The sequence below is a fragment of the Antrostomus carolinensis genome, unplaced genomic scaffold (assembly GCF_000700745.2).
Source record: "Antrostomus carolinensis isolate BGI_N321 unplaced genomic scaffold, ASM70074v2 scaffold41873, whole genome shotgun sequence".
In the NCBI taxonomy this organism is placed as follows: domain Eukaryota; kingdom Metazoa; phylum Chordata; class Aves; order Caprimulgiformes; family Caprimulgidae; genus Antrostomus; species Antrostomus carolinensis.
The window spans coordinates 397-12,499 of record NW_010303865.1 but is presented as its reverse complement, the minus strand read 5'-3'; the positions used below and the strand labels follow the sequence as shown (position 1 = coordinate 12,499).

At 57.2% G+C, this 12,103-nt stretch overlaps 1 protein-coding gene across 1 annotated transcript in view; it reads right to left on the bottom strand.

Annotated features, from left to right (window-relative positions):
• The window catches only part of LOC104522072 (talin-1), a gene marked incomplete at its 5' end in the record, with an annotated part of 14,591 nt that overhangs the window by 2,229 nt on the left and 259 nt on the right, over positions 1–12,103 (bottom strand). Inside the window, 25 exons of the mRNA XM_010164254.1 lie at positions 100–225; positions 513–637; positions 780–885; positions 3,836–3,943; positions 4,052–4,237; positions 4,321–4,437; positions 4,720–4,845; positions 5,094–5,277; positions 5,523–5,689; positions 6,609–6,755; positions 7,150–7,269; positions 7,394–7,495; positions 7,619–7,768; positions 7,921–8,091; positions 8,200–8,301; positions 8,424–8,556; positions 9,308–9,489; positions 9,749–9,889; positions 9,978–10,139; positions 10,596–10,739; positions 10,947–11,069; positions 11,246–11,335; positions 11,498–11,591; positions 11,694–11,833; positions 11,962–11,991. Of these exons, the coding sequence (XP_010162556.1) occupies positions 100–225; positions 513–637; positions 780–885; positions 3,836–3,943; positions 4,052–4,237; positions 4,321–4,437; positions 4,720–4,845; positions 5,094–5,277; positions 5,523–5,689; positions 6,609–6,755; positions 7,150–7,269; positions 7,394–7,495; positions 7,619–7,768; positions 7,921–8,091; positions 8,200–8,301; positions 8,424–8,556; positions 9,308–9,489; positions 9,749–9,889; positions 9,978–10,139; positions 10,596–10,739; positions 10,947–11,069; positions 11,246–11,335; positions 11,498–11,591; positions 11,694–11,833; positions 11,962–11,991 (3,276 nt within the window). The remainder of the gene's footprint in view (positions 1–99; positions 226–512; positions 638–779; positions 886–3,835; positions 3,944–4,051; positions 4,238–4,320; positions 4,438–4,719; positions 4,846–5,093; positions 5,278–5,522; positions 5,690–6,608; positions 6,756–7,149; positions 7,270–7,393; positions 7,496–7,618; positions 7,769–7,920; positions 8,092–8,199; positions 8,302–8,423; positions 8,557–9,307; positions 9,490–9,748; positions 9,890–9,977; positions 10,140–10,595; positions 10,740–10,946; positions 11,070–11,245; positions 11,336–11,497; positions 11,592–11,693; positions 11,834–11,961; positions 11,992–12,103) is intronic.

Here is a 12,103-nt window from a genome sequence, read left to right as displayed (position 1 = left end):
ACCCCTTGCCATGGGGCACGAGGGCTGCAAGCAGCTGGGAGAAGGGAGAATCCACCACAGCCCTACATTTTCTTAGTTCTTTCCCCCTTCCAGCCTTACCTTTCCTTGGGCCACTAATTCTCGCTGGGCTGCTGAGGCTGCCTTCACCAGAGCGCTTGTGGCTGCAGCAATGGATTTGGCAGCTTCCAGGATCTGCTCCTCAAAGTTCAGGCTCTCATCTGCTTGCTGCGGGCAAAAGCAGGGTGTGAGTCCCAGCCAAGGGTGCTGGGAGCTGGGGCAGAGCAGAATGATGTCGGGGGGCTGAGGGAGGCTATGGGGCACAGGAGGGTATGGGCTGCCCAAGGAAGGTCCAGCCGGGGATGTGGGAGGCAGCAGGAGCATGGGAAGAGGGACTGGCTGTTGGATGGGTCTTGCTGTGTGTGACCCTTCACACCTGGCCGAAGTACAGACAGAAGAGCCCTATCCCACCCCATGCTGAGCAGAGGGGTCAGCCAGGGCTCAGCACCACTTACCTTGGGCTTGGCCCTCGGCTTCAGCTGCTCCAGCTTCTTGGCTGCAGCCTCAATGGCAGCTGCTGCCCCCAGCAGCTCATTCTCAGCGATGACGGTGGGGTCTTCTGGATCAACCCACTCCGTCCCTAAAAAAACCCGGAATCAAGGCAGGTTAAACCCACGTGCAGTCTCATTTCTGACTCGCCTCACCTCCTCCATCAGCTGCTGAGCCCTCCACCCTAATACCCAGCCCTTGGTCCTGCCCTTTTGAGCAGGACCTTTCCTTACCTTTCATGGCTTCGGCTGCCTGGATGAGCTCAGTGACAGAGCTGGCCACACGCTTGGAGTAGCCTGCCAGCTGCTGCTTCAGCTCGTGAGTTGGCTTCTGCAGGATCTGTGGGGAAGGAGCAGATGTAAACACCTGGAAAAAGGAGGGACCTCATAGGTCTGTTTGGGGTGCACTCCCCAGGGAAGGAGGGTGAGATCCCACAGCTCCCCCACACAATGTACACATCATGTGTACACGTTGTCTGTGATGTTTTCTCGAGTGATCCTGGCTGGTCTCCTCCTGCCCGAGGATGGGATGACCTTCCCCTTAGTCTTTCTGCATTCACAGCGTCTGGGACATCTTGCAGACACAAGACCCTTAGCAAAAACCTTCCTGCAACTCAGCAGCTACCTGCTCCAGGACTTCTTTCCCCCATTAAAGCATTTCAAGCTCCAGAAGCATTTCCCCCTCGCCGTCCCCATTTTGGAGATCTGTCTGCAAACACAAGCTGGGCAAAGGGGGGGGACCCTGGAGCTGCAGGGACAAAGCAGCAGGCAGAGCCATGAGGGTCCTTCACCAGGGTGGAGGGGACACATGCACACACCACAGCACACATGTGCAGACACACAGGGTCTCTACACACAAGCAGAGGTCGCCGCTGGCGCAGGCGGCAGCTGCCCATCAGCTAGAGCGGGTGTGAGTACACACGCACACACACGGACCCCGGGGTCCCTGTGGACACACACAAGTGCCACCCCAGCACTGGGCTGGGCACGCAGACACGCCGTGAGCAAGGCTCATGCTGAGGTTAGACACCAGCAGGCACCCCAATGTCGCCTTACTCACCGGCTGACAGGGAGGGAGGGAGAAGAGAGAGAAGAAAGCAGTGAACGTCCCGGCCGGGACACGCGGGCGCTGGGGACAGGGAGGGTGTGGGGAGGTGGGTGCTCTCCGGTGGAGGGTGAAGGGCAGCCAAGAGGAGAGGGGGGAATGAAGAATCAGAGGTCCCGCGTGGAGAGCTGTGCTGCCATCGTTAGCTCATACTTCAGCCTCTCAGTGCTTGATGATCCGGGGCGCCTGGATGCGGCTCCCAAGGCTGGAGGAGCCACCTACACCCGGAGCAGCCATGGAGCCGCTCTCCTCCTCACAACCCTTTACACCCAGGTCTCCCCACCCTGAACTGCTTCACTGCAGTTTTCAGCCACTGGATCTCTCTGCTTTTGGAGGGAGACACCTATCATTACCAAATAAAGTACTGGTGGAGGTTCAAATTCCTTCTCCTCCCCAGTGAAATATGCAGGCTTTTGCACTCCTCTGCTGGGAGCCACATTTTCCATCCCGAGTCAAATAACCCTCTTTCTCAAACCCCAACCACACTTGTTTGTGCTCCGTGCAAGGCACTGCCTCCCTTGGGGACCCAGCGTACAGCAGTGGACTCGCTGCTGCTGGGAGCAAGGCAGCATCTCATCCACCATCTCCCCTCCCATTCCCCTACATCCTTCCTGCTCACGGCTTCCCAGGAACCTGCTGCCCTCTGATAAATGGGACTCATGAGCTTCATTCTTGCCTCTGCAGACCAGAGCACAGTGGAGGATGGAGGAGTCAGGGCTTTATCCTGGACTATGCATTGATAAAGCATAAAGACTATGCTTTATCCATGACTACTGCCATCCCAGAAAGTCATCAGAGCTGCACGTGGCTCAGAATCCCTGAGCTGGTGGCACGCAGCGACGGCTGGTTCACCCTCATAAGCTCATCCAGATGAAATGCCACACTACTGAAGTTTGTTATCTGTTCTGAAAATGTGTTTAAAACTGCTCAGTGGTTTCTGTCTGGAGCTGAAGGCAGCCTGAAGGCTATGAGCTTACTAAGATGCACTTCCAGTCAGCATTTCACAGGCTGTACCAGGGTATGATATTCAGGAGATGCTGCAGAGCAGCTGGACGGTTAGAACCAAAATACAGCAGAATAGCGTGTTCCTGCGAGCGGGCTGACCTCGGTCACAGCCACACTAAGTCATTAGCCCAACAATCTGTTAACAACAGGTCAGCCAGAGAATTTCTCCTCAGCGCTCCAGCCTTGGCTGCCATGACTTATGTGTGGCTAAAGCATCTTCCAGACAGACATTTGATCTAGATGCAGAGGACGGAAAACTCACTGCTCCCCTTGGAACTGCACCCCAGTCACTACCTCCTTCGGATAAACCCACCCTTTGACTTCCCCTCTGCCCAGCTTCAATTTCTAGCCATCGACTCCTGCCTACCTCCTCTCTGTGTTGCCAGTGCTGCTTACCCTCTGCCTAAAGGGGCTTTCCCTGCAGGAAACCACAGTCTGAGCTCCACCACCTTGTATCTGGTGAACCTGAACGGCACACTCTCACCAGTGTAGTGAAACCACAGAGCTGACTTCCTCTCAGTCTTTGTCCTGACTCATGTTCCAGGGCTCTTGCAGCTCCATGGGCTGGGTCTGTCCATCCCTCCAGCGCCCTCAACTCCACCTCTGCAATCTTGCCAAGAATGCAAACTGCTGGAAGGACATCACTGGATCTTCTGTACTGCAATACGGTCTTAATTTGCTTCTTGTAAACTACACTCATCTCGTAGGACAGCTAATTAAAGCAGCCAGCTGAAGTCCTCAGGACTCAGAGGAAGAGTGGATCAAAAGGGTGCAGCTGGCACTTGCAGTTATCACCTCTGCTATTGGGGGCACCGCCTGTCTCCCACTCTGCTGTGAGCTTAACGAGGTCTGTTTTCACACTGCCTGAAGTCTCTTACTCCCACCACTTTCACTGGAAGCTGCTTCAGGATTTTGCTCCCGTGTTGTCTAATTTCCAGCCTCCCTCTATTTATGGCCAGTTAATCTCTATCTGTTGTTAGCCAAATACCTTTCTTCAGAGCCTGCTCATCTCTCTGACATCTGCTTCCACGGCAGGGGCTCAGCCACGTGCTGTGCCACCGAGGGCCGTGCAAAGACCTCAGTGGGAGGTGCAGAGCCCAGAGGACTCTGGGGATTTGAGGAGCAGCCTGGCATCCACAGGCAGCCTGTGGGATGGGGGAACTGGGGAGGGGACACTCACCACCAGCACGTGCTCCAGCAGCTCCAGGTAGCCATCAGCACACTCCTTGCCGAAGCGCAGCGCCCGCTGCCGCACGTCCCCGCTCACCTCTGGGTGGTAGGCGGCTTCCTGAAAGATGGAGACAGGGAAGCCCCAATTTACATCCAGCACCACCCCTGCTGGCATCCACAGCCCCCTGAAAAACTTTGCTAGACCCACATCCCCTGCCCGCCCCACCTTGCAGGCACGCAGCATGTCGGCGATGGCACGGCGGCTCAGGTTCGCCGTGGCGATCACGTCCTCCTGCCGACACGAGTTGCCAGCAGCCACCGCTTTGGCTGTGGCCATCGTGATGCCTTTTGTCATACGGATGAAGTCCTCTGGGGTGGAGACCTTGGCAGGAGGCACGGGAGAGGAGAATACCTGCAAGGCGAGAGGGAGGTGGTGGTGAGGTGTGGGGAAGGCGGTGGGAGGGACAGCAGCGGCAGCACCATGGCTGTACTCACTGCCAGCTCTTGGCGTATGTGCTCGATTGTGGCTTCCAGCGCTCGTGTCCCCTTTGTGGCCTCGTCCTCAACAGCCTTCACTGTCTTCAGCAAGGAAGTGACGTTTGTCACCATCACCTGTGGAAGGGAAGAGCCAGGTGAAGCCCCACACAAGCTCTGGGCTGCTGCCAGCAGCTGTCTCTCCCTTCTGTTCTGGTCCCAAATAGCCCTGTCCCCATACTCTCCTGACATCCCCTCATCTTGTTCTCCCACCAATGCCTCCTCTGCATGCTGTGCCCCAACTTTTATGTTCTCCTTCTTCCCTTCTTGTCCTGCCCCGAGACAGGCAGAGAAGCCTTCCTGCTCTTTCTCCAGCCCATCCTGCCCCATCCCCTCCTTCCCATTACGCCCAGCTCAGACCTTGGCAGAGTTCTTCAGCTGGTAGACAGCAGGGTCATCCCCAGCTTTACCAGCAGCTGCCTTGGTGGCACCAATCAGGTCTCCAAGTGCCTTGGCCACATCCTTCACAGCATTGATCAGGACCACCTGGAGAGAGCAAGACCAAAGTAATGGCTTAGCTATGGTCACACTCAGGCTGTAGGTGGTCTGGCCCAGCAGGGAGAAATCTGGGTACCCCGGGGCACACAGGAGCTCAGCCAGCACCAGCCAAAGCCCCACGAACCCTCTCCACAGCACGCAGGATCCAGACCAGAGCACCATAAAACACCTGCAACCCTCAACCCCTCCAAGCAAGCTACAAGCAGTCTATGTTCACCCTACACACCCCATCCCACCTGAGTCTCTGGGTCTTCAGATCCCAGGCTGGCAGCACCCAGCTTCACCACCTCTGCCAGGCGGGTGATGGTGGACACAGAGGACTGGGCAGCCTGGGCTAGCTTCTCCTGGCTGGCCGTGGCGTTCTGCACTAACACCTTGGTGTCCTCCACCAGCGCCTTGGCTGTCTTCAAGATGCCCTCCCTGGGGAGAAGAAGGGAGTCAGAGAGGACACAGCCCTCTGCATGCACAGATAGTCCTTGGGGTGCAGAGAGACTGTGGACCCTGCCTGCTGTACACACAAGCTGGAGGGGAAACAAGAGTCAGCATGAGCTGAACCTGCAGCTCTCCTTGGGGCTAGTCCACAGCTCAGAAAGACAGGAGACCAGGGGACAGAGCCTGACCCCCTGTCTCTGGCTGAGCAGAAGTTGGATGAGGTGCCTGGGTACCTATGGTCAGCAAAGGTCTCTGAGTTCTCCCGGTTGAGGGTTCCTGCCGTGGCAAACATGATGGTGGTGTCGAGGTCAGCAATGATGCCGGAGACAGCGCTGGCTGCTGTGATGCAGGCTTGTGTCCCACGGTTCCCAGCCTGAAGAGCTGCCAGCACGTGAGACACCTGTGGGGTACAAGAAGGGTGACTGGGAGAGCAGTGCAGGCTCAAGCAACCCTCACCTCCCGGGATGGAGCTGCTATATATCAAAGAGAGAACTCAGAATCGTGTGGTTTGGATAGGATAGCCCTTTGTAGTTCCAGTGATTTATTTTTAGCTTGTATCTATCATGTTAGGGGGTCCAGGAGATAACAGAGTCTGGTAATTTCTAAATGAATAAGGTTTGCATGATGGGCATCAGAACATCAAAATTTGTTCCTTCTTTAGCAGTTAAACACAATTTCTGTAGTTGGGCAAGCACTCATAGGAGGGTAAGTTTCCTGACAGAAAGCAGTCTTGGTAAGGAAGGTCCTGAGCATGCAGGTATGTGCCAGGCACGATGAACAAGTGTTTGTTTTGCTTTTGTGATTTTGTTTACAAGCACTGCTGCTCTATAACTAGATTGTTTTTAGCCATGTTTTAATCTGTTATTCAGAACTGTGATCTTCAGACCGACTAACGGACAGGACGCTTTCCACCATGCCATAAAAAGGTGAGGAGGAGATATTGATCACCCAGCACAAGCTACAAGCTTGGCTGGAGATGCAGCAAACACTATGCCCATCACTGCAAGAGCTGATTTGGAGAGCCCTGGTATGCTACCAATGTGTACATCAGCCTTCCCTGGCTGGCCATCATCGGCATGTTGGCAGGCAGCACCTGGACATCACGCTCATCCATCACAGCAGCAGCTGATGTTATGGTGCCTGAAGAGGGGAATCCATCCTCCACCCTGTCAGCTGGGCAGGGTGAGTGTGGCTGACAGAGCCAGCAGAGCCCAGCAGGAGCAGGGGGGAACCTAGTATGGTGGCTCCAAGGGCACACAGCTCAATCCTGCATCCCTCCCACCTGGCCACGCCATCACCCCTCCCTCTGGACCACTCACCTTCTCGGAAACTTTGCGTGCGCTCTCTATCAGCTCCTTCTTGGTGTAGGCATCGCTGGGGCTGCACTGCAGGGCTCCAGCCTTGGTGACCAGGGCGGCACAGCCATGACCCAGCTCCTGCGCCCGGCGCTTGATGTGGGAGCCAATCTAGAGGGGAACGTGGGTGTGAGAAAGCCAGCAGGGAACTAAGCCCTGCATCTGTGATACCCACTGGGAAACACCAGCCAACCCCACCCAGCTCCTCTCTCCCAATCCTCCCACTCAGGAGAGGGAAAAAGGAAACAGGGCTTTGCTCTGTGTTTCCACACCATGTTGCAAGGCAGGTGTGAATGCTGCCTGTCCCCACCTCTGACAGGAGTTCGAGTGCCCCCGTCCTCTGCACTCACACTCCAGCAGACCCTGCTCTGCCCCACAGTACACTCCAGCACTCCCCCCCACGCTCGCACCTCCTCGTTCTCGGCGGGGGGGCCTCTGCACTCACACTCCAGCAGACCCTGCTCTGCCCCACAGTACATTCCAGCACTCCCCCCCACGCTCGCACCTCCTCGTTCTCGGCGGTGAGTGCAGCCGGCTTGGCCTCTTGTGCCAGCTGTCCATAGTCATTGGTGAGCTGGTTGGCCAGTGTGCCCAGCTCATCTGGGTTGGTGGTGGATTTGGTGACCTGCCAAAGGAAGAAGAGCACAAGTTGGAGGGGCCCTGTGCCAAGATGGGCAAGCAAGGAGGGTGGTTGCCCTGCCTGGGTGGCAGGCAGCGCTTTCTGCAGTGACAGGCTTGCTTGCACCCACCATCTCCTGCACAGTCACTGCAATGGCCTTGGCTGTCTTCACCATCGTTGTCTGGTAGTCCACAAAGGTCCCCTCTGGCTCGCCCATTGGCCCCTCATCCAGCTGCAAGAGACCACCAGGAGACTTTGGCTCCAGCTCCAGCCCAAAGACCTTGTAGGGTCTGACTCTGACTCTTCCTCTCCCCCATCCCCAGCCCTGGTCAGGTCCACTCCATGCTCCCCTCACCTGGTTGATGGCCTGGGTGATGGAGTCCACCATGCCCCCCACAACACCTGCAGCGCTGGCTGCCTCATTCAGGGTGGTGGTCAGGTCCTCCACTGCTTCCTTCATCATCTGCACAGCCTCTTCCAGAGCCTCCTGGGTGTGGGCAGCTTGCTGCAAAGATGAGCCAGAGTAAGGGAAGGTGGGCAGTGGCTGCCCTCCCAACGGGGATGCTGCACACTTACTCCAGGTTTCCATGCATGTGCACCATGCAGCACCCACACCCAAAGGGGAGAATGTCACTGACATGTGCCCCTCCTGCTCACCTTGGGGTTCCCACCAGCCTCCTTGGCCGTGTACAACATCTGCAAGGCAGACTCAGCCAGCGTTTTGGTCTGGTCCAGGAGGTTCATCTGCTGCTGGTGGTTGGGTGTTTTGGAGGCAGCGCCGACAGCCGCCATAATAAGCGGCTCAAAGTACTGAGCCATCTGGGACACCTAGGGAAGAGCAGCATCAGCACCAGCAGCTTCCAGACTGCCTTGAGCCTCTCGAGCTCCTCCAGGCACACTGAGCACCTGGTCAGCAGCTCCCCATCCCCATGTTACCTTGTGCCCTAGCTGTGAGGCCTCAGCCCGTGCTGCGCTGGCCACGGGCTCAATCAGGTTGCTGATCTCCTGGACAGCCGTGATCATCTGGTTGTGCAAAGCCTGGTGCAAAGAGAGGGCATTGCATGAGGCTGCAGCAGGGCTGGGGTCACTGCACGCTGCTGGGAGCCAGGCAGAAGGACACCTGCCCCTGTTAAGCTTGCAGCAGCCCTTCCTCAACCCACCTCCTGGGAGATATCTTCTCGGGGGGCCAGCTGCTGGCTGATGGCAGCAAGGGAAGCCTGGTCCACCTCCCGCATGCATCTGTTCAGCACCTCGATGGCCTCATCACACTCCCGCTGCCCTGGAGCTTTGTCCCTGCATGACAGATGGATCACTGCAGCGCTGGTAGGTGCTAGGCCACCCCTTTGGCCCCAGCCTCTGCTGGTGCTGGTGAGGGGTAGGACCCCTCTCCCAAGCTTTGGGGCAACCCAGCATCATAGAGCACAGGCACGGTGGCATGTGTGTTCCCATCAACCCATGCCAGGGCTGGAGAAGCAGCTCCCATGCAAGACAAGAGGGTTAGCATCTATGAGGACAGGCTGAGAGAACTGGGGCTGTTCAGCCTGGAGAAGAGAAGGCTCTGGGGAGATCTTACAGTGGCCTCCCAGTACCTGAAGAGGCTCCAGGAAGGCTGGGGAGGGACTTTTGACATGGCAGTGAGTGACAGAACAAGGGGAAATGGGTTTAAACTGGAAGAGGGGAGGTTTAGATTAGATATTAGGAAGAAGTTTTTCACTGTGAGGGTGGTCAGACACTGGAACAGGTTGCCCAAGGAAGTTGTGGCTGCTCCTCCCTGGAAGTGTTGAAGGCCAGGTTGGATGAGGCTTTGAGCAACCTGGTCTAGTGGAAGGTGTCCCTGCTGATGGCAGGGGGGTTGGAACTGGCTGATCTTTAAGGTCCCTTCCAACCTAAACCATTCTGTGATTCTATGATCTTCTGTCCTATCCCTGTGCCAGTACCAGCCAAGGAGAAAATGAGCCAAAACATCCTCAGGGATGCTCACTCAGAGCAGGGATACCTGCCAGCAGGGACAGGGCCACAGCCAAGAGGGCAGGACTTGCCTCACCTCATGTTGGTGATCAGCTTCTTGATGGAGTCCGAGACGGTGCGAGAGTGGCCAGCCAGCACTGACCACTGCGGCGGGTCCTTGGGGTTGACAGCCAGAGAGCGAGCGGTCTGGATGAGGCCAGCAGAGCTCTCCAGCATGGTCTTGGCTGAAGAGACGATGGGCTCCATGGCTCTGCGCCCCTATATGAGGAGATGATCAATCAGTGATACATGTGAGGGACTGTGCCTGGGAAGTTATCCTCCCCCTCCCATGACCCTCACCTCAGAGCAGCCCCTCAAAGCCCAGGGTTTGCTGTCTCCTCCTAATCACACCCTCCCAAGGCAACAGCCCTGCACTGGGGCTCCCTCCCAAGCTCAGGAGGAGGCATGGCTCCTCCCCACCCTTCAGCAGCTCCCATCAGAACCAGCCCACATCCTCCCTGCCCCTGCAGCATCCCACCTCTGGGCTAATCTGGGCAGGAACGGTGGCAAACTCCGGGTTGGAGGCGAAGGCTGTCAGGTTATCCACGGCCTCTATGAGAGGGGCAGTGGCAGCACGGCACCGCTCCCGGTTCTCCTCATTGAACTCGCCATCCAGGGCCTGGTGTGGAGAGACCAGAGCAGTTACCCAACCCTCACCATGCCCCAAATCCCATCCCCACCACGGTGCCCCAGCAGAGAGACTGCACCTTGATGGTCTTCACCAGGTTGGCCGTGCTGTTGGCCACCTCCTTGGCCGACTGGACAAACTGGCGCTTGGCCACAGGGTTGGCAGTGCGGGAGGAGGCCAGGCGGCACGTGTTGCACAGGGCTGAAGTGTGCTTCGCTACGATGGTGGCTGCTGACAGCACCTGTGGGGAAGAGCAGCGTGAGGCAGGGTCCACCATGACTCCCCATCCCCACAGAGCTCCGTTCCCGTCAGCGCCGGTGGGCACAGAGGTCTTCCTTGGGCCCCAAAAGGGGCCGTCAAGGTCCTGCACACCCATACAGCCCCCACCTTGACTGTCACCATTGCACCAAAGCTGCCAGTTGGTTCCCAGCACAGCTGATGGGGCTTGATGACACAGAAGCCATAATCTTGGCCAACTCTTGGGATGCAGCTCTAACAACTAGCTTCATACTTCCTTTTGTGCAAGAAAATACCTGTAATGGTGTCCCAGCTCATACTCACCTGGGACTGGGTGCAGGCAGGGTCCACCAGGTTCTGGCAGGCCATTTGGATGGCTTGGGATGCAGCTCTAACAACTAGCTTCATACTTCCTTTTGTGCAAGAAAATACCTGTAATGGTGTCCCAGCTCATACTCACCTGGGACTGGGTGCAGGCAGGGTCCACCAGGTTCTGGCAGGCCATTTGGATGGCTTGGTTAGCTCTGGCAAACTGAGTGGGGTCTACCAAGCCTTGCTGTCCAGCCTGGCTGTTGGGGGCTGAGACCCCCACGAGGGAGGGAGCCTCGGGACATCCACGAGGTAGGCAGCCTAGGAACATGAGAGAGGCAGTGAGAACGCAGGCACAGGGGACAGGCTCGGAGCAGGCGTGGGCTGGGGAGGACCTGGCAGCATCACACCACAGCACCAGCCTTTGAGGGGCAGGGGAGAGGTGCAGACAGCAACTGCACACCGGGGGTGATGCTCAGGGCTGGGACCGAGCATGTCTCACCTGGGCAGCTGCCTCTGTCAGCCCGCAGAGAGCTTTGGAGGCGGCACTGATGGAGTCACCGAACTCGGGCAGTTTGCTGTTCTTGGCATTCTGGGAGATGCCAGCCATGGACTCACCCAGCACCTGCAGGACACACCACTCACTGGTGAGAGACCACCTCCCACTCCTGCACCATGCTCCCAGGCTCAGAGCTCACTGTGCTTCATCAACAGGGAAGGAACCACCTTTCCCTTTGTCCCCACATCCTCTCCAAACCTCCCCATCCTTCCCCACACCTCCACTTCCAGCTCAGGACTCACCTTGGAGTTCTCCATGACACTATCAAGGCAGTTGAAGTAGGACATATCGTTGACAGTCTGGGTGGGGTTCTCCAACAGCTCCTTCACCGTCTGTAGGGACACGGGTGTCACATCGAAGGGAAGGGTCTGCACCCTCCACTCGCACCTCCTCTTTGCTCCCTCCCACCCTTCACAGCAGGGTGCAGCTCCCCACCATCTCAGCACCCAGATATCTCAGCCCCTCCACTGCCTCATCAAGATGTGGCTTCTCACCTCCAGCTCCCGCAGGGCATTGTCACACTCCTTCTGGCCCGGGGCCTGCTGGGTGCACATGGTGATCAGCTGGTTAATGCTGTCAGTCACAGCCCTACCAGAGACAGGGGAGAAAGACCCATGGATCAGCACCACCAGCTCCACCACCCCGACACACTGCTACAGCAAACAGCTCATGGAGAGCAGTTCCTCCTACCGTGCCGCTGCTGCCAGCTGATTCTTGAGGTTGGGGGCTGTGGGGTCAGCAGAGAGTGCCTTTGCAGCCAGCAGCAGTTTGCTGGAGGACATGGAGATGCTCTTCAAGTTCGACACCACCTGCGCCTGGTCTTCCTTATTCTGCAAGAAGCCAAGGAGTGTTAGCTGCAGCCAGGTTTCCAAGTCCACGCCCACTCTGAGCCTTCTCTGGTGGTTTTCAAGCTGAGCCAGTTCCCTTCATCTAACTCATCCGCCAACAGCAAGGATACATGAGCAACACTTGATGAACAAACCCCAAGCTACTCTCTCCCCGCTGCTGTAGTTTTGCATAGTCCCCAACCCCATCTCACCAGCTGCACAGGCCACAGCCACCATAACCACCAATGCCTGGCCACCCTACCTGCAGTCAGC